The 22,713-nt window shown below is 37.5% G+C and overlaps 1 protein-coding gene across 4 annotated transcripts in view; it reads right to left on the minus strand.

The window, feature by feature from the left end:
* LOC124155037 (ran-binding protein 3) overlaps positions 1–22,713 on the minus strand; it is a 58,031-nt gene that overhangs the window by 21,039 nt on the left and 14,279 nt on the right. For all 4 annotated transcript variants that reach the window (XM_046528800.1, XM_046528796.1, XM_046528791.1 and 1 more), the window contains exons 3-8: positions 20,424–20,624; positions 19,305–19,496; positions 18,850–19,196; positions 17,139–17,210; positions 12,839–12,988; positions 10,442–10,576 (exon numbers count right to left, since the gene is read on the minus strand). In XM_046528800.1, coding sequence (XP_046384756.1) covers positions 10,442–10,576; positions 12,839–12,988; positions 17,139–17,210; positions 18,850–19,196; positions 19,305–19,496; positions 20,424–20,624 — 1,097 coding nt within the window. The remainder of the gene's footprint in view (positions 1–10,441; positions 10,577–12,838; positions 12,989–17,138; positions 17,211–18,849; positions 19,197–19,304; positions 19,497–20,423; positions 20,625–22,713) is intronic.

Below are 22,713 nucleotides of genomic sequence, written 5' to 3' on the forward strand. Positions count from 1 at the left end.
ATAGAATGAGTAAAAGTGTAGCTTTGACTAAACCATTATGGTGTATACATTTTAAGTGTCCTCCAAATTCCCAAACCCATAAGTCTAGAAAATATAATGAGAATTACAGATCTTACATGTATAAAATTACCACCGTGAACCACCACAAAACAGTAAAAAAATTCATTCCAAACTCTAATGTCATTACCTAACACCACTGCTTTAAGTTTTCACTGAATGGAAACTAATTTAGGGTGCTATAGAATCTGTTTTAATTGGATGACGAATTAAAAAGTTTTCCAGGTGTGAGGTGAACTTGAACAAAACCAGGGGGGTCGCAGCCCTATAATGCCAATGGATACAGAATTTGCGACTCCAGCACCTTCTATATACAAGTGGCTAAGGGTACACTAAGCAGAGCTGGATTTCAATCGTCAAACCATTGCTGCATTCCACACAATCATTTAAATGTAGCACCGTGCCAAAATCATTTGGTCCTATATCTTGGGATTGGAGGTGGGTTAAACTGTTCATTTTGATGAATCGTTCACTTTGAACCTGTTCAGTTTATAATGCAATGAGTGTAAAAAAAGGCTCCCACCAAATTTTACCACTGAGCAATGAATAACTTTGCCACTAAAGCAGTTTGAAGTTTCAACTTGAATTCCATGCCAAAAACGCATTTCTAGGGCCACACCATATTGATGACGTGTGAACCTCATGATATCTGCAATATTAGGAGCACATTATAATGTACGTTATTTCGAGTATAAATGTATAGTAGATAAAACGGAGAATTTTAAAGGAGTGAGAGAAAATCTTACGTATACTATTGTGTGCTGAGATGTGAATATACTTCTTATGAAACACCAGAAAAGTACTTTTTAGCTGTGCCAAACTACCCAAACAGAAGAAGGCAGTGGAACAACACTGCACAGAAACAGCATATTCCTTCAGAAATAGGTTGTTGTAGAATTTGTGAGGACCATTTTAATGTAAGTCACTTTGCTTCTCAAAGAAATTTACTTTCCATTTATCCGTTTGTTGTCTTTGGCCACAAATCGAAAATATTTCATGTGTGCTTAAATATATACGCACTCAACAGGAAATGTTACTCGTGATTGCAAATACATCTTTCTGCTACAATTTAATTTGGATTTAAGGACTATTTCGTGTGCACTTACAGCATATTTGCCCTGGTTTTCACTCTTTGTTTCTATCTTGCGCATTAAAAGCCAACCACTGCAATGGAAAGTGTCCTCGACACTTTCCAAATGAAATGTCAAATACTACAAAGCAATGCATGATTATCTCAAAATTAAGACCCAGGAAATACTATGATATCGAATTGCTCACAAAAAGCAGAAATAAAGCACAATTGACACCGGTAGGTACTGCCAGCTTGATAACTAGAAGCATAAATAGTAAATAATAAACACAGATAACTTTGCAAGTCTTACAACTAAATAGGTAAACCGGAGGCAAGGCCATACTGAATGAATACAGTGGAACTTGGTTAGTACGTTCCTCGTTAGTACGTTTTCCTCCTTACTACGGCGATTTCTCTCGGTCTCGGTACAATCCGAACAAAATACAGGTAAAAGTATTTGGTTAGTACGTTCGAAAAAATTGCGCTTTCCTGGTTAGTACGCTCAATTGCTTGCCGTGACGCAACCCGCAATTCGTTCTCTAGTATCTTCTTCGTAAACCTTCGAATTCATGATATAACTTATTATTATTAGCCATTGACACTCTTGCATTCGTTCCACATTCTTCTTCTCTTTCTTCGACTCTTTCTTCGACCGTGATTTATCCAAATGCTTTTCTCAATTCTTATGACGTGATGAATAATAAAATGCGGCCATATGTCAGGAATGTCTGACTATGGAAAACTGCCGCCAATGAGAAGCCCCAATTTTCCCCACCTCGAGCTCCTCACCTTCTGTTGCCTCTGGAGTGCCCACTGCGCACAAATTTCGCGAGTGGGCAATTGTTGCTATAGCACGAGTTATCATGACGAAGAAATGTCTTATCCAATTCCCACTTTATCTACAGCAGTACTGCACGTACTCCATAAACTCGACGTCAAGGCTATGGCTAAGCATTGCATTGCTTCTCCTTCCAAGGAACAGTAGAAATAAATGAGATAACATTCTACAATTAGTATTATACTGCCTCCTTTTAAATGGCCTAGATTAGGTCTAGCATATTTGACTACTGCTGCGGGAGCAGACGATGCTCTGGATCTCCACGCGAAGCTTAGCTTAAAAATATGTTATCTCGACACGCAAGCAGACGACATTATACAAATTTCTTAAGTAAATTTCAACTGTATAATATAAAATCTTCTTGTAATTACGTCGTAATATAATAATCTTGCGTGTTATTAATCGATATATCGATCGATATAACAATCGATATGGTTTTATTCCAGATGCGAATGTGTACGGCTGTTGCCGTAATTTAAGGTTAATACAATTTTGTCCCATTTTTATGATGTTTAAAAAAAACCAGTGGACATAATCAGCGTTGTTGTTATATTCTCCGAGTATGCTGTGAGAAAGAAGAAATGACTTAGCTTTACTTTCCTCTTTCTATAAATTTATATAGGATAAATCACGGGAGATAGACGCCGTTTTCATGTAATTGTCCTCGGGAAACCTATGAAACATTGTGATTTTTATTCACGTGGTATTGTTTTTCAATGTAGCGCTCATTTTCGTGATTTTAAAGGTGAAAAGAGTTCAGGAAGGCGATCCTACGAAAACTACCGATAGTAATTGTAATTATGACGACTTTTCCACAGATTGCAATTACCCCGACTGCTATTATTTACTTTCCTCGTTAGCACGTTTTCCTGGTTAGTACGTTCATTTTTTGTGGTCCCTTCAGAAACGTACTAAACAGGTTCCACTGTACTAGCAAATAGTTTGAACTATCATTAATCGAAACAGAATAAGTGTCATTTAAGCAACGTAATGCGTGACTCCTATCACCAGACTTTAAACTGTGTACGTTAATGACAAACGCCATGATTTTATCCACCATTTACCACTGGGTAAACCACTTTCACAAATCCCTTAAATGTAGCCATGAGGATAAAACAAACCTAAACTGTTGCCCAATTTCTTACTTTAAAAAGCTGAATTACCATTAATAAAATTATATAAAGCAATGGCAGCGAAATTATGATGATAAAAAAACCTGTAAATAAGTAGAAAAACAAGAGAATGAACTGGAAAAAAAATTACGATAAGCAGTCTCGATCCTTTAATCTTCACTACCACAGAACCAAGCGAGGCCACCGCAGGCACATTTATTACATCCAATAAAAAGCATAGTAGAAACTAAGGGTGAAAACCAGTGCAAGTATGCAGTAAATGCACACGAAACAATCATTAAATCCAACATAAATAGGAGTAGAATGATAAATTTTCAGTTATAAAATAATTTATCCCTTTGAGTGTGTATTTATTCACTCGCAAGCGGGATATGCGCGGAGTGCAGTCATAACCTGCGAAAGGAGTAGAGGATACAAAATTTCCTTGAGAAGCAGAAGTGGTGCCACAAATTTTATCCTAAAACTTTTGAAAGTGACTATACGAGTACATCTGACGAAAATATAAGAGAATTTACGGATATTTTCATGTAAAAGAACAAATGAATGAGTAACTCAATCATTTTGATGACATTTATCACTTTTTATAGTAGAAACTGACTTGAAGTATTACCAGGAACATTGGTGGGCCAGAAAGAGCTAGTAGGGTAAATATATAGATTGTGATGATTTATTCTTTTATTCTATAATTTACATCCGGAAGCTAAAAAACTGTATTAAGGAAAGGACTTTACGATGGTATGTTCACAATTTAAAGCATCTAAGATAATTGCCGTGATTACTGTTTCAATCAAAACTGTACATATTTAATCTTGTAAAACTGTCATTTCAAAGAAATTATTCATTTTGAGACAAAAAATTGTCCAGAGTCTCAGTTACTAATTTCAGTATATTTCTGTAATCAGCCAGAGCAAAATTAAAATTGTGTTTTGCAGTGACGATAAACTTTTGGCCACTACTTCCATGAACACAGAGCATCTATGGCTTCTTCTAGCATTGCTCACACGACATGAGGTTCACACGACATCAGCCAACAGAAATGCGTTTCGCGTCATGGGCGTGGCCGAAGCTCCTAGCAGACTTTTAAGGCTACTTATCTCGGCTAAACACCGGATTTGAGCTCTGAAAATTAGCCTGTGTTTTTTTCATTCATTTGCTTTTGGTTTTAAATATCGAAAACCAATTTATAATTTTGAGTGTTCCCTCCTATTTCGTTCTTTTTGACCCATCTCTACTTAGGATACTTTCTTCATGCCTAGGGAGATTAGTAGCAGTATTTTGTTTTTAGGGTGCCTCGACAACTAAGGTCATTTGTACCAGGGGAGATTAGATGAGCATGCACACGCATAAATGATTAATTACAGTTTTGGCACGCAGTTGATATCATCACAATATTTATAGTATATGTACGACAGAGAAGAGGCAAAAAATGATAAGGTTTTCCTCACGTAAAAAAAAAAGCAATACAGTGAGTCCTCGTTTAACGTCACTTACCATTCCTGAAAAATGTGACGATAAACGAAATGACGTTAATCGAAACATAATATCCCATAAGAAACAATGTAAAAAGTGAATATCAGCTCCTAGACCTCACAATTCCTACGCGAAAAAATTTTAGCGTATCATATCTGGGGCATTTTTTCACGATGGGAATGCCTAACTATGGCATAAATACGAGTTCCTGTCTTCATCGACGACAATAGCAGCAGTGACGTAAAACCTTCTCCATTTTTGTATCTTCCCGCATTTGCTTTTCGGCTTCGCTATGGAGGTCGCCCAGGCGAGCGTCGCCTGGGCATCGTCATCGCTGAAACATCTTCGCAGTTACAGGAACAAAAATTATTGTGAACACGGCGAAAAAAGTGACGACAAAAAATCCGAGTTCTACACGGAAAAATTCCTTGAAATCACTTTTTAGGTTCCTGAAAATCATTATGTCAAGTAAAACCTTGTGCACCTACCTAAGAATTCATTTTGCAGACAATTTGCTAAAACCGTAATCGCAATTAACAATAAACACACCGTTTTACACTTTGTTTAGACTGACTGTATTACCGCCCACAAAACGAACAACCTGCAACGCCCGCCGCTTCACTTTTTTTTCTCGCACGAAATTTAAAAGCCTTGACGTTATCGCGAAGCGTAGGTGCGATAAACAAATGACGGTCTCAAAATTTTCGTGACATTATCGCGAAATGACGTTAAACGGGGTGACGTAGAACGAGGACTCACTGTACATAAGACTCAATGGTCAAAACTAGAGATGTGCGAATAGTAACCGCGAATACTTTAACACCTCGAATATTAGAAAGTATTCGATATTCGAGATCTCGAATAATTATGCAAGAGGTACGACCTTGAATACTTTGAATTTCGCACCATACACTGATGCACGCATATCGTTGGTAGTGGACTCGGAAAAATGTAGAGAACTCTTGTCGTTTAGTGCATGCAGTGTCGTTTAAGGCAAGTTGACGAACTACATCAAATTCGCGGATTGGAGCGGTGAAAAAGAGTTCAACGTGGGGAACTGAAAATGATCCGATGAAAAAAATCCAAAAATCCCCACCAGGAGAACCTCAGCACCATGGGATAGTAACTTCGTAGCACAATTCCCAAAATCCGCTACCCCCTCCATCCATCAGCCCTCCGCCCCTCCTCCTCCGATACTTTCCTCCTCTCCAAAATCAAACAAGAGGCCCCAGCTTGCACAGGGTTCGTATTACGAAGACCATAAATCAAAAGCTTCAAAAGAAAATATTAAGTTAAAGAAGAATAATAGAATCGTGTTTCACCCTTCCCTCTTTTTCCCCCACCAACCTTTTTCTGACAACCTGCTTCGAAGTTCCCCATTTCCGGAGGTCAACCGCTGCATGAGTCATCTATTAGCCCAAATGGTGTCTAACAATGACTTTCGACAATTGATATTACACCTTTATTGTATTGAAATATTAGTAATGTGCATGTAAGTTAAAAAAGAACAAGACCAAACACGACGCATTTCTGACTATATTTAAGCATCTTATGCAGGAAATAAATGTCAAAATACGACAGGCATAAGCATTCAGGCAAAACTCAATATCCTCGCAGCTGAGCTTCTCGGAAGTTGATGTGGCATTTTTTTTCCGAATTCATATATCAAGTTACAATTTATTAACTAATGCTTAGAGGTCCGTGAATTTCGCGAGATGCGATATCGCGAAATAACGCGAAATCGGTTATTTAAAACGAAATTTCGCGTTATTTGCGATTTTAGGTGGATTAGCGAAAAAATCATATGTAATGAGTCGTAATCTATTAAAACATAAGCCTTCATTGTTTAACGCTGCCGACGTTCATTTGCTCTATCTCATTACGATTCCCAGGTCAATAGGCTCGTTTAGTCTCGCGCATCCGCGTAATATCACGCACTGTGGTGATTTATCCGCCAGAATTTGCCGTTAAATATATCACTGCCTCTTTCTTACCTGAAGAATTAGATATTATGAATTAAAAATGCGCGGAAAGAAATTTAGCGCGGCCGCGGAGGAGCGGAAATACAAGCTCACACGCCCGATACGCGTCAATGCCGAGCAGTAATTCCGGCGACTCACCGCGGCGCATTAGACTGCGTTATTGGATAACTTGTTGCAGGAATACCTTGAGTATGGGTCTAATGTAACAATTTCGTTGACTTAAACACGGCCGCTGGCTGGGACCGGGCCGCCGTTCACGGCACGGCCCACAGTGTGGCAGAGTCGTCTCGTCTGAAAGCGGCCTGAATTTCACGGCGTCGTGACGTGAGCGGCGGCCGGCGAAAAGTCGTTTCGTCAGAAAGCGGCCTCAATGTAGCACTGCCTGTATTTCGCGCCGTATACGGCACACCGCCGGGCCGGATTGAAATGGACGCCGTGGTGACCATGGCGGCCGTCAACGGCACCGTGCGTTAACTGCGCGGTTCGATTCGTTTTAAGACATCCATAGACACGTAAGGTTATTTGAAAGCACGAAGCGCTAGCAGTTGGGAGAAGGGAAGGAAGGAACAGAAAGGATAGGAGGAGAGGGGATTCTCCTTATTTGCAGACGGATCGTCGAATATTCAGCTCTCCACTGAGCTACAATGCAAAAAAATCATTTCGACATTGGCCAAATCTAATACCTAATTCTTCAGGTGAGAAAGCGTCTCATTCTAGATGCTTCAGGATCGATAAATGGGAAATAATTTTTCAAGTTTCTTTGAATCCGATTATGTTTTGTTATGTGCGCTTCTTTCTCTGCCTTTCCTGACTGATAGGCAACAGCTGTAATCAAAACTAAGTGACTTTGTTGTATCTAGCTGCTGTCCCATCTTCCCTCAACACCTGGGTGAGGGGTATCGAAAGGGAACCCACGACATGAAACATTTCAGACAATTTGTAAGTTATACAGTACTGCAGCTACCCAGCACTCAGTTTGAAAACACCACCATGATAGGTTGTGTTTTGGGGTTAGACTGTTTTTTTAATCATAGTTCCAGCTTTCAATATTGAACGAAGGATAGGAATTTTAAAATACCAAAAGCTAGTGATACTCTTCACACCAGGGTAAGTGAATTTAGTTGAGAAGGATGTTATGTGAAAGACAGAGTATTACTGTGCAAAGTTTGTGATAAAAGATTTTAATTCAAAAGATGTGACACTTTGTTAAAGCACATCAGTAGCGATACTCATAAATGTGCGAAAGAAAGGGGACCCACAAAACGACAGCTATCCTTTGAACACACAGTCAGTCACTCAAAGAAAGGAAAGGAGGAGCTTGTTGTTGCTACTAAAGAAGCATTTTTAAAGGCTTCATTTAGTGTAGAGAAACTTGACAATGCAAAAATCCCGGAATGGCTCTCGAAGTATACACATATAAGGTAGTGGGGATTTTGCCGTTTGCTGATTGTATTAGCTAAGACTACATACTTGAACCATTCATATACCTTGAACCAATATAAATTGAACCACTTCTTTCATGTTGTTTTATCAGAAATTTTGTGCTATCGAAATTGTGTTAAATGTTAAGTAAAATGCTTAATAAAAGTATAGGTATTAATGAAACAAGTACCATAAAATAATAAAACGCCAATACACCGGGAAAAATGTAACATTTTAATAACACCGCCAAGATTTTCTATAACACCGAAATCACATGGTTTTAAAACGAATTTTAGCAAAAATAAAACCACTTTCACGGACCTCTACTCATAGACTATGTTATTTCAAATATCTAAAAAATGGATTTTGAGTGTAAACCTTTTAAAACAGGCTTATCTGACCATTGTGAACTTCATGTGGCCATTAATTTCAAGCTATCCTTAATGAATCACAATCCAGTATATACTTATAGGAGAATGTTCTCCAGTGAATATATCATGTAGTTTTCCACAATGATAATGCAAGAAACTTGGAGTGCAGTGTTTCAAGCCGAAGATAGTGATAAAAAGTTTAGTGCCTTTTTAAATATATTTCAGATGCCATTTAATGCTGCTTTCCCCATGAAAAGGATAAAGTTATAAAAACCAGGGGACAAATTCAAGATAAACTCCCCAGAACTTACTGCTCTGTCTAAGAAGGTTCGTGAGCTTCATTTTCAAAGTAAATTTGGTGATGCAATTTCTCACCAGACTTATTTGAAGGATCGTAAAGAATTCAGAGCCCTCTTATTCAACAACAAAAAGGCTATAGCTGAGAACTACATTAGTAGCTCAGGTAATATTGTCAAATCTACTTGGAACGTCATCAATCACTTTACAAAAGCCTCTGATACAAAAAATAAAACCACTTTCACGGGCCTCTACTAATGCTATAACTAACTAATGCTATAAATCTCTATTGTAACAGTCACAGACGAAGGGATATTTTCTCAGGATATTTGGTTTCTCCGTGATAGCAATTTGAATTCATCTTCTTATCTCGTGAGAACTTCCAAAGATGGACTGAAAATAATTGAAGAAGAAAATAATTTGGTGGAGAAGCGCGTGTGTTCTACAAAACGCTTCGGATTGTCCGCTAGCACTTGGCAGCAGGAGTGGGGGTAAAGCGAGCTACCTGTTGAAAATAAGAAGTTGGATGAAGTTGAGTATCAGATGGGCGTGCTGCTGAAATGGCGTTTGGTAGATAAGAATGTGTATACATCAGATAGAAATCCATCGTAGCAGTGTAAATGCCAAGACAGCATGCAATCATTTTTTCGTGAGGTGGTGTGTCCCCTTAGGATATTTAAAACAGATGTTAGTTGAATAAGCTATATGCCCAAATTGTTATCATAAAATAAAATATTCCATTAATGAACTAAATTCCTGTTTGAATCCTTTAAAGGAAATCACAATTACTCACATAAATCCTGAGTTTCCTGCTGCATATGTAACCTAGTCAAACATTCCCGCATTCATCGTTTTTTTCGTCCATCCCCTTGAAAAACGATAGATCGAGGTTCCACTGCATATCTTTTTATTTATACATTCATCAAGTGAAAAAGAGGAAGAAACGTACGTTTAACATGCTTTGCACATTTCTAGTATTCGAAGTATTCGAATATTCGAGCAATGATTTAATATTCGAATTCGATATTCAAGTTTGAGAAATCTGCTATTCAACCCATCTCTAGTTAAAACCAGAGTTCCTAAAAAGGTAGAAAGGCTCTTTTGAAAGAAAAAAGCAGTCAATTTGTTATTAATAGGACTTCTCCATAAATAGTTCTGTAATGAGATAACTGCCCAGTCCTTCTTCCTCAGATTTTTTAAAAATTTATTTGAGGAGTTGCTCACATACAGCATTTCTGACATTTATAGTGACGCAGTAACAAACAAAAAATTTCAACAAAAAAAATTTGAACAGAGAGCAGTGGCATAAGATAGTACAGAACAAAATAGAAGGCACGAGGAAAGGGAGGTGGAGAGGGAGGTTTATTTATTAGCCGAGGAATGGGACATGGCGAGTTTGATAAATGAGTTTAAGGGCAGAAAAAACGGGTTAATATTGTCTGGTGATGAATTGAGCAAGGAGCAAAGGCGGTGTTGGAGTGAGCGCTTAACGAGGGATAGTCTAGGGATAGGTGTATGGAGTAAGGAATGTGTACGAGTGGGTCGGCAAGGCACTCTGAAATTAATGGATGAAAGCAAATCAGGACAATCAATGTGTGAATTTAGAATTACCAAATCAGCACAGCCATTTTCAAAATATCTGACTTTTTCTGGTTCTTCTGATTTTTCTCCCTCAACTTTATGACAATGTTTTCTCTACAGCAATGCATTCATATTCTCAGAAAATTAGCATTTTAAATGGCGTCCACCACCAAGCAATGGATCAAAAATTCAAAATTGAAAAGCCATAATTTACATACCTGGAGAACATTGTCCTCATCTTCTTCTCCGGTTATTATTGTCACTTCTTCGTACTTCCTCTTGACAGCGCGAGACTCCTCATACTCCCTAGCAGCCTCACTCAAGCTCTTTGAGTGGCTCCCTTCCCCACCATCCTGAAAATTCCACAAAATGCATCAGACTCACAGCACCACAACTTGCATTTTGCACTTTTGCACCTGGCATTCCCAACCACAAATTTGCATCACCATGATAGATCCACAGAGATGCCTTCATATTTTCCTGGCAAGATATTTATCCTGATGCATATAGTCCCATATGATATCTATTCCTTATTGTATAATTCATGATCTGAGGGAAACGATGAGCATTAGATTTTACAGAAACCTCATCTTGGCCATGGAAGAGTTAGAAGCTCTTTTTAAGTACAGTACAACCCCAAATCATTACAATCAAACCAAGATATCATTTTATAATTGTTAATTAGTAATTTGACTTTCAAATTCCACATTATCACACAGCTATTCTTTACTGCGGCCTACACCTTTGTTTTCACACACCTGTTAGGCATTGCCACAGGCTGCGCAGCTTACTAGAAGCAGCATTGCCAGTGTGGTCCAATAGCCTTCCGGTAATTCCACATCATTCCAACACAGAAAAGGGACATTTTCAACCCGACCATTTAAAAGCTAATCATGGATATCAAATCTGGCAGGGGGCTAACAATGTGTTACTAGGCATTTATTCATTCTTCATCCCACAAAATTTACAATTTAGGGGCAGAGGGTGCATAATGGGGCGGATCGGAAAAATCGATTTTTTTCAAATCCATCTGGCCCCATGAAAAAAAGCTGTGGGACGGATCAAAAATAAGGCCTGAAAAATTTGAGACCTCTAAGTGAGCCCCTGACCCTCGCTCAAATGCAATTTAGGGGGGGAGGGTCACAATTCGAAAAATATATTATTTAATGGCCATTCTCTATAGATTTAGCTGAGTTACTGCCCTTCTAGAACAAAAATTTCGTGCATTTTGACATATCTGCCACGTTTAGCCACAAAATCCCTAATTTGAGTCCGCGTATGCGAAGAAAATATTCCAACGCCCACTCAGCGTCGCGGATACAAGAATGGCAGGCTGATCCCCTCCCTGCTCACTTCTCCTCCTCCCATGCCTCGAATACGGCAAAATTCATCCCGCGTGTGCTGCTAGGAGGGCCGTCATCTTTGATAATATAAATCGGAAGATGGTAAAAGGTAAAAAAGGATGCGTAGTGAGACGACTTGTCTCTTATATGGTCACCTTGTCGGCATTAAACAATTCAATGTTTCCAACTTGTAGAGAAGTGATGAAATATTTTTAGACCCGAGAAGGCAGGAAAGGAGTCTACGGTCTATGAAAAGGCCTCTCGAGTGGCTATAAAGGTAGAGTAGGTTATTACTGCCCAACAGCAGTTCCAATTACACCAAAAAACTTTACTTAGATACTTCAGGCACATCCTTGATTCATCAATTACATCCTGGACTTGCTGTACAAAAGCCTTCTTTTTAATCCATGCTTACTCAGCCCTGTGGGACTGCACACCTCTAGGACACTATACCTCTTTCACGAAGAGAAGGCCATTTTGAGCAGATAACAATCATGAGAAGAACTCGACAAAAAAGTCTAGGGAGTTGCATTGCATCTGAGGTTGCAAAGGTGAGGCTGGCTCACATTTAAGGCAACACTTTTGTGCCCACAATTAATATGACTGCTGCAGAAGGAGATTAATGTATGCAAAACCTTTCCTGCAATGGAATACGATCTCTATTGACCACAATGGCATCATAAAGAGGCGGGAAAGGGCAACGGAGAGAAGGCAAGAGCCTGGGACATCGGATGAGGGGCCAACATTTGATAATCTAAAGATCACATGATATAACATCACACAGTCTTTGCTGTGCTGCATTCAAATCAGCTTCATTGTCATGGTCTTGGTCAATGCTTGCATGGACAGTGAAAAATTCAATCACAAGTACACAGTGTCAACCTTCAAGTACTGTTTAACACTGCAATAAGAACATTGTCACTGATTATGTTAAATTTTTCTCCTATTTCCTTGCAACTGCTGGCCATTAAAAAATCATGGAAAGTGACATCTTTGAAGTTATTCATATGTCTACAGGGTGACTAATGCATGTAACACAAGAGACAACGTTCCCTCGTTCCCGACAAAAACCCTCAAAATGATTTAAAAAATAAATTAAAGTCCCCCGTACTTCATAAATTAGGGATTCTACTGTAAAATCCTTCCTTGCTAAATCAGGGTTCCACAAAGTGCATTCAGTAAAATGAAAGAATGAGACTTCGTCTCACATATTAGGCCGTATTAGAGGCAATATTTTCTGAGCAACATGTAAGGACAAAAATAAAATCTTACATTATTCAATCGCTCCAAATTTGACTCTCTTTTCAGGACTGATGAGAAAAGCATCTCTGAGTCCCCATTGGTGGATGCTCCTTGACATTTCTCCTCCTTATTAGCACCAAATGCAGCTGTGGTTGCAGCAAGAGATCCACTATTGCCACCCTAAAAATTAACACAAAATTTAATTACATGAAGTATTAAAATGCATACTCTGTAAGTTTAGTTCTAGACACAAAAATTTAAGTCGTAAGGACATCCATAATAAATAAACATAAAATGACAGATATTGGAAGAAAGAAGAGTAGAATTTTAAGGCATAAAGCTTGCCTAAAAAGCAGAAGAGATAATCAAGATGATTTGTGGCTGATAAAAAAAGTGAATTAGAAACAAGTTTATGAAAATGTGCAGCGGAGGTAATGTGTTGATCATTTGTAATTTGCAAGATTTTAGTTCGCAACTGCCTTTGAAACTTAAAGCAATAAAAATCTATATGATATAAAAATGTGTGATAAATTTGTATGCAAGTCAACATAAATGTCATTATCGTGTATTTGAGACAATGGGGCTGGACGATGCAGAAGACTTTTAGGAAATTGGCTCAAATGCTGGCTTTAAACTTCATGGATAATTGGAGTCAGGAGAAATGAATAAAATCATTTTCGACAGACATTGCATTTCTCGAGCCTTGTGAACTAACTTTAGGCTTAACAGTATGGCCATAAAAATTAATTACGATGAATGTGATAGGTATTCCCTGGTGAAAATGAACTGTTCGCTTTACTGTTCGTAAGCTGTGCACGTACTGTGCAAACGGTTCACAAATTTTCTGGGCCGTTCACGAAGTGTTTGGGAATTGTTCGCACGCTCTAACGTGGTACCCACGAACGGCCCATGAACAGAATGCCTTGTGCACGGCTCCTGCACAGTTGGACATGAACGCTTCCTGAACGCTTCATGAACATATATTTTAGTTCTGCACATCTCCTCCACGATTACTAAATGAAATAATTTATCCATGATTCACTATTTTACATATTGAACATAAGGAAAACAATCATCATTGTGTTCATAATTTTCTATGCAAAATTAGTATCAGATATTGACTTAAAACTTGAAAAATTTCCTGGGCCGTTCATGAGGTGTTAGAGAATTGTTCGCACGCTCTAACCTGGTACCCACAAACGGCCCATGAATGGAACGCCTTGTGCACGGCTCCTGCACAGTTGGACATGAACGCTTCATGAACAGATATTTTAGTTCTGCACATCTCCTCCACAGTTAATAAATGAATTTAGCCATGATTCACTATTTTACATAATTGATGATCATTAACATATCATCATGAATTAAGGAAAACAACCATCATTGTGTTCATAATTTTCTAAGCAAAATTAGGATCAGATATTGACTTAGAACTTGACAAATTTCCTAGGCTGTTCATGAAGTGTTTGGGAATTGTTCGCACGCTCTACCCACAAACGGCCCATGAATTGGAAACGTCTTGTGCACTGCTTCAGCACAGTTGGCCAAGAACAGATTATTAAATTCAATAGCCCAACCCATTTCTTCCACAGTTACTAAATGTAAAATTTAATTAATGCTATTCATGATTCACTATTTTGCATAAATGATAAGCATGAATTAAAAGACACATGAATGAGTGCATTATAAGGGAAGACATTTAAAATTAGGGCTAATATGTTCAAAAATTCAAAAGTGCTTTAACTGTGTGTGAATGTCTATGCTGAGTTATTGGTGAAATGTGCAAAAATTGCCAAATTGGTATGATGAGGGTAATAGGTATATATTTACATTGACAGTTTTAATAAAAGTGTAAATATATATAAGTACAAATGTTTTGAGGTTGCTATGCATTTACAACAATAATGTGAGCAAAGTAAATAAAGTGGTGAATGTGTGACTTTCAAATACAATCCTAAGCTTGTGCAATAACTAAAAGTACTGCAAATAACCCCAGAAGATTGAAAATCTTGATTCCCAAAGACTTGAGAGCTCTTCCTGTACAGTTTAGTTTCAATGGTATGCAACACTTCAGTTCAGCCTAGCTACAGTTTGTAAACATATCTACCACAGCTTCCTGATCAAGCACTGGTATTATTAAATGGATTTCTTTTTCTTGACCTCAATTATTTAATGATGATTAATGTCTTGGTGTATAGGTCTGAGAATGATATACAATTGTTATGAATGATAAAGGTTGCATACCTGGTGAAAATAAATTGTTCAAGAACCATTCCAAAAGTGTGACACAAAATGTTCAGAAACTGTAGCAGAAGTGTTCATGAGCTGTTGGGGAACCTTGTAGTGAATTTTGGCCCATTGAAGCGTTGCAAACTGTTCAAATAAGCTATTCATGGGGTATTTTCCTGCTGTTCATGAGGTGTTTTCAGATGTTCATGACGCATTCTTTTAACTTTACAGGAAGTGTTTACAATTATACCAATGATGATTAATGTCTTGGATTGTAGGTCACAAAAAATACAGAAAGAATTCAATTGTACACAAATGCAAAAGGAGAGACAAGAATTTTGGCATATTATGTATGTAAAATTGAATTCTATTTACATATATTCTTTTATTGTAACAAAACATTGTAATAACCTTTCATTCCTTTATGCAAAGGCTGATTTAGGGGGGAGGGGACATGTGCCCCCCACCTCCTAGACGCTTGAAAAATAGACAAGATTTTTATTATTCTTTTTCTTTAATTGGGAGTCTCAATCATTTACGTAATTTTATATAAATAAGTATCATGTTAAGATAAGGAAAATATATTGTACAGTAGTTTTTCTATGCATATTGTTACCCTTTGAATCTCAAATATGAGAAGACTGTCACCTGTCACACCCATGCGCCCCTCCCAGAAAAATATCCTGGATTCACCCTTGCCTTCATGTATCAATTTAATGTAACCATTATCATTCATAGCCCAGAATAAGGTATAAGGAATATATCGAAATGTTGGTAAACAATTTTGCATATTATTCTCACAATTGTTATTTACACAATTATTAATGTCAGACCTACACTTCAAGATGTTAATCATCATTGGTATTATGGTAAACGCTTCCTGTACAGTTAAAAGAATGCTTCACGAACATCTGAAAACACCTCATGAACAGCAGGAAAATACCCCATGAATAGCTTATTGAAACGGTTCGTCACAGTTCAATGGGCCAAAATACAGTCCATGAACGGTTCAATAATAGTTCATGAACACTTCGGGAACAGGTTCAGAACACTTTGTGTAATGCTTCCTGCACGGTTACTGAACACTCCATGAACAGCTGAACACCTCATGAACAGCTGGGAAACACCTGCTGAACAGCTTCTTGGAACGGTTCGTCACGGTTCAATTGGGCCAAAATACAGTCCGTGAACGGTTCAATAATAGTTCATAACACTTCGGGAACAGGTTCTGAACACTTCGTGCAACGCTTCCTGCACGGTTACAGAACACTCCATGAACAGCTGAACACCTCATGAACAGCTGGGAAACTCCTGCTGAACAGCTTCTTGGAACGGTTCGTCACGGTTCAATGGGCCAAAATACAGTCCGTGAACGGTTCATGAACAGTTCATGAACACTTAGTGAACAGGTTCTGAACACTTTGTTTAATGCTTCTTGAACGGTTCGTGAACAGTTCATTTTCATCAGGGATTGTTTGTGTGAACATTTATTCTTCATCAATAATATTACAAACTGATCAACAATTGTTGCTCTCAACAATCAAATCAAATATCCTCTTGGAATACATAGATGAAAATGGTGCAAAGCAGTTATTCATGTTTTTTACTCTGTTCCACCAATTTTAAAAATCTAAGAGAAAATTAAAATTATACTTTGATGTAGGGGTAACAACATACATTTTTATCGGCGTGCCTATTGTTTCCTAAAATTTTTAATTTAATATCGAAAATTTCAAACTTATGTCAAAGTTTAGTTTTCTGTCAAAAGGTTTTGAAAAAATAATGATGTTATAATGTACTATTATATACATTTTAAAGCCAAAAAAACAATTTTGCAAAAATAAAAACTGGAGATATGGTTAAAAAACTAAAAATCGTGTTTCAATTTTTTTTGGGGTTAATTTCGATTGTTAAGGCCTGAAACTTTGGGGAAACATAATTTTTGATGCACTCAAGTGTATATTTTTTATTTTTCAAAAGCTTTGGGGGCACTTTTCACCATCTGAACATGCTAGACCCTTTCATATGACAAACTTTAAAACATGATTCACCAAAATTATGTACATCATACTCAAATGAACTGAGATGATCAAGAACTTACTTCAGAAGATAAATTTACACCATTGACTTGAGGTGAGGCTCCTGTACCACTGGATTCACCGGCTGACGCCTCCTACAAATGACAAGAGGTTACTGTTAACATGTATACTTCCATCAGGAAAGAACAATATGTTCCTCAGGATATAAAATACCAGCTTTTTGGAGTATGATAAAAATAAAGGAATAAAAGATGATTTGACTGAATTATTGTGGTAGCAAAGAAGCAACAAAAGTCAAATTTCAAAAAATCTTTAATTCTCTCTGCTAGAGAAGTGAATAAATATAAATTCAGGCGTCTCTTCTTCTTCCATTATATCTTATCCGATTTCTATTGATAATTTCCCTAGTAATTCAAATCCCTTTATTTTCTCGCTGGTGGCTATTCCTTGTCTCTTTTTTCAGGCCCATCATTCCTTTTAGGCGCTTATACATACATTCCCATTCAATAAAACCCCACATCTACCTTTTGAGCAAAACAAATCACTTCATCAAAAAAAAAAACTGAAAATAAATTTATTTTAATTCTCATAGAATAATGAAAAAGTGAATTTCAATGGCAGAAATTTTGTTGCATAACCTCTGTGAGACATTTCATACATAGTGGTTCATGGGCAGGACGAGTGCATTGGTGCATGAGAGGAGAGAATCGGAACTCTTTCCTCTCCCTCTCATAGGACATGGACTGAAGCATTGATTTGAAATTGCGGATCCCGATTGGATTAACCATGGATCCCCATTTGCCATCCTGACAAGTGCATTCACCACAGACTGACACGTCGGATACAAACATCCCTAGTTCTTAGCCCTGCCATGTGCACCTCAATCACTACAAAATCATTCCATCATCCTTTGTAAGCCACCAAAGACATTTCTTAATTACAACAACACACTACGTTCCACATTACTCAACTGGAAAATGCCATCAGGTTCTTCACACAGAAAATTTCAGGTTTATTTGGTCATTCAGGGTAGCTCATTAGAGCGTAGATGGCAAAGAACCATGTGAGATGGATGAGTGAGGCAAATAAGTAGTGGAGAAGTGGGTGACGGTTCGAGAAACAGTAAATTATGGCTATCTATAATTATTGCTCAAATTCTATTACAATCGACAATAACAAATAAATGTTGAACTGTATCCATTATCCAATGCCCACTGTGCCCATTGCCTTCCATGACTAGTGATTTTGAAAGTCAAAGCTTTTCAGTTTTTCCTCGGTACTACCTCGGTTGGTATGAGCACCGAGTACAAATTAAAAAGGCATCCTGGATTAAGTCCAGATCAAGCAAGATAATATTTCCTCCAAGCACTTCATTTTCTCATTTTTTGTGCAGGTGACTCCGTACCAACCGGAGAATGCTTAAAAAATCATAGACAAATAATGGGTAAAAAGGTCAATTATAAGCTCTTTTGCCGATTACTCTTGCTGCCTTGGTTAAGATGAATGAAAAATCATAGAACTTCTCGAGAAAAATTTATTTTTACAGGCATGAGCTAAATGCATCCATTACCGCACTAGCAAGAATTTAAGATTGCCTTTAGCCTAATTTACATAACAACTTAAAAACCAAAAATGGTAAGGATAAGTGGACAAATTTAAGATTTCTTCAAGCCTAATTCAATGATACCAGACCAAAAATGAAACTCTATTTCTTGAAAAAATGAAATATGTATGTATATGCAAAATAATATAACACTGCAACACACTACTTACCACTCTCTCATGAAGATTTTGTCCAAAGACAAAGCCTGATGATGCTGGAGATGCAGATATACTACTGTGTGACGCCCTAGTGGTAAAAGATTTTGGGCTGGTAGACTCAGTACTACTAGGCTTTGAATGAGGAGAGGCTTGAATAGACACAGTGGGGCTCAATGAAGATGAACTTGAACTAAGATCAGTCCGTTCGACACCTTCTTTTTTACCCAGGGGCACAAACTTTGGAGCCACCACAGGAGCACTTTCACTGCCTGTCTTTGAACTAACTGCAGCAGGCTCTTTCTCCTTGGAGGGACCACTCCCAGCGTCTTTGTCTTCCTCAGCTTTAGGCTCCGAGCTTACTGTCAAAAAAAGGAACACCAAGTTTGAAATTAAACCTAATTATGCTCTTTCATACTGTGAAAAGAAGGACAAAAGCCAAAAATATACCTTTACAACTGAATGCATACCTTTTGCAAATGGATTCCCAAGTTTAGATGGGTTCAGAGAATATCCAGGTTTAGACTGAAAGGGTGATGATGATAATGACGACGACGATCCACTGTTTGAAGAACTAAAGAGAGACGATGTCCCCATCAACTGGGGAGGTCGAAGCACAGGCTTTGAAAAGGATACAGAAGATGATGAGTTCAAACCTGTACCTGTAATTAAAGAAGTGTAAATACGTATGTTCTCTATTGACCGCAATTACATATTTATGAGGCATCATCCCTAAGTACTATCAACCATAATGTGATTAATTTAACAGCAAATTCCAGCGGAGACATCACAGCAGTACGCAATGTCACGCTAATGTGCTATGCACGAGACAAAACAAGGCCATTGGCCTTTGAATCGTAATGAGAAATAGGGAATGATTGTCAGCAGCATTATACAATGAAGGTTTACGCTTTAATCGATTATGACTCATTACAAGTGATTTTTTCGCTAAGCATGTAAGACTCGCGAAAAAGGTGTTATTTCATTTTATTTTGCGATATCCCTTCTTGCAAATTTCACGGAAACTCTACTAATGAATAAATAAATACAATCCGAAAGACTCAATTCCTTGAAAATATAGTTTTTGGATTTTGAGGCACTTCCAATACAATCTTTTTGATAAATGTGAGATACATATTCTCAAGTCACTTAAATCTATTAAATGTCCAAACCTAGGACTTCATCATTATCAAAAAGAAAAATTGCCAGATATTAGTTCCTTTACAGGGAAAAATGTTCGAACTAGATCTAAGGTTTCCACGGCATTTCCCCATATGAGTCTCCCCTTTCAGGTGTTCCTCCGCATTGATATGTCCATAGGTGACGACTCAACGCGGAGGAACTTCCGAAAACCGAGACTCATATAAAAACGTTCAAAGATAATTTAGCTGTAGTCATGTTCATTCTGAACTAGTGTGCACCAAAAATACCCAAGCCATTCATAATTAATAGGCAAACCTCTGCTTGTAAACAAGTTGAAGATGATGTATTTTAATCTGACATTTAAAATTTATACATTCATGACTACGTATCACCACATAATATTAAGATTATGCATATGCACAAAAAAAGTAATAAAAACTACTTACCAGAGTTAAATGATGGTTGAAATCTGCTAGGAGCCAATTTAAGTTCAGAACTTGGATTACTAGATTGTAAAGTAAATGGATTTCCACCAAAAGCATAGTTGAGATTAGGCCTTGGATTTGAGAAGTTGGGGTTTACAGATGCCTGAAAGCCTGAGACAGGATTTTGGGAGGCAGGTGATGTACACTCTCTTGAAGAGGAAGCTGAAAATAGTAATCAAAGGACACACTTATGAAATACCAAATCAAAAGTTAATGCAACTGCAACCACAACAAGAGAATAGAACGAGCTTTTAAATACATTTATACACATAGCCACATTCACCTCAAAGTAAGAAAGAAATTAAAAATAATTTCCTGAATGAGATTGAGAAGAAACAGCAAGATGAGGACCGAACAAATTTAGCACGGAGTCCTGGGCAGAAACTCAATTTTTCTTAAAATCAGCAGATGCACGAGCTTTTCATCAGGAGTGCTCTTCACAGTAAACCATGCTGAGGAGATCATGAGATTCAATTTCTGAATAATTATCAAAACTGACAAATACTTGTGATGAAATGAACAACAATAAAGATTAAAACTTGAAATGAATATATATTTTGATAAAATTTCCAGTAATTTTAGTTATACCAATTTATTCATGGTACCACTCCCATGTTTAAAATAAAAATTTTGGCTTACCATATCATTGCTGTATGTGAGCAAATCCTCAAATAAATAAATATGATCACCTATTAATGTACACAAAAAGAGACTAAATATTTTGTGTTGTCTCATATGGATAAAATTTATTCTGCAACTTAAAGAACCTGTAATTCATTATCCTCAAACACAAACAAAGATTCATATTTTCCATTAGTCTTGGGATTAGGCACAATTTTGGCATCAACCAATGAAGAATTCATTTTAAAATTCCAAATACAAGCCTCGAATGTTTCAATTGTCAAGAATTTACCTTGTCACACCAAAGGAATAATACCATAAAAATGCATCTATCTACACAGGCAAAATTCAATTAGTATCATTGAAAGAAAATTTTCTGCACACTAAATGCACAATAAGATAGACAGACTACCAGTTATTAGATCTATTCAAAGCTATTCCGAAGCAATGTAAGAGTTTATAGTATTTTTAAGCATCTAGTTATTACAGGAGATGGGGAGTGCAAAGAATTAAATCATAACACCAAATACAAAAGGTAGGGAAGAATTAAACATATACATATTAGAATGAGATTGCACATATCTTATTTTCTCTGAGACCAGATAAATCAAAAGTTTAGCTATCTCAGACCAAGTAATTCTTTTCTAACAACAGCCACCTTGCTTTCATTTTTTGCGATATAATGAAAAAAAAAATTATATTGGCAGCTGTTAGATTTTTGTGCTCGTTATGAACAGGAAATCACCTTCAAATAAAAGACATCAAAACAACTAGATTTATCGACTTATGAACAAGTGCTTGGAATGTATCTTGCTCGTATGTCGAAGAATTACTGTTTATGTACATGATCCAATCGTAGGACCACTTTCAGCATTAAATGATTTTCCGCCGGCAGCTGATCATGGCATGACACATGGCATTACAGAGTCTTGTCTCATCTTGTCCACCTGAATTTCACATGAATGGCAGCCGGCAAAAAGTCGCTCAGCCTGAAAGCGGTCTCAATGTAACATTGAATGTATATCATGCCGTAGACGGCCCATCGCTGGGCCGGATTGAAATGGGCGCCGTGCTTCAACGACGTGATTCGACTCGTTTGAAGAGATCCATCGAGATCAATGGTAAGTTGAAAGTGCCGTGGATGGCGACAGGTGAAAAGTTGGCTTGTTTGGAAGCGGAAATGCCAATGTTGGCGAGAGCGACAAACTGATGAACCTTTTAATGTGCATGTTAGCCAGCAACTCTCAAAAGAAAAAAACGTGGACACCAACCAGAAAATAATACACGCATTTTTAAAATCATTTTTCACTTTTTGGCCTTGAATACGTTGCAGACCATCTTGGCTTAGGGCGCCAAATTCAAATCCTCATGACTGCTCCGAGCCAGTTCCAAAGTACCGACTTTATGCGATTGGTTCTTCATACCAGTTCCATAGGCCAAGAACCGGCAGAACCAAGAACCGGAACCAACCCATCTCTACCAGAATGGCATTTTGATGCTATTTTGTAGAGGTGGGTTAAACTGTTCATTTTTATGAACCGTTCACTTTGATCCTGTTCAGTAAAAAGAACAGTTCAAAATATCAGTTCATAGTGAACAGGTAGGGTCATTCGGTAGAAAATATTGTTTA

Source organism: Ischnura elegans, chromosome 1, assembly GCF_921293095.1.
Source record: "Ischnura elegans chromosome 1, ioIscEleg1.1, whole genome shotgun sequence".
NCBI lineage: Eukaryota > Metazoa > Arthropoda > Insecta > Odonata > Coenagrionidae > Ischnura > Ischnura elegans.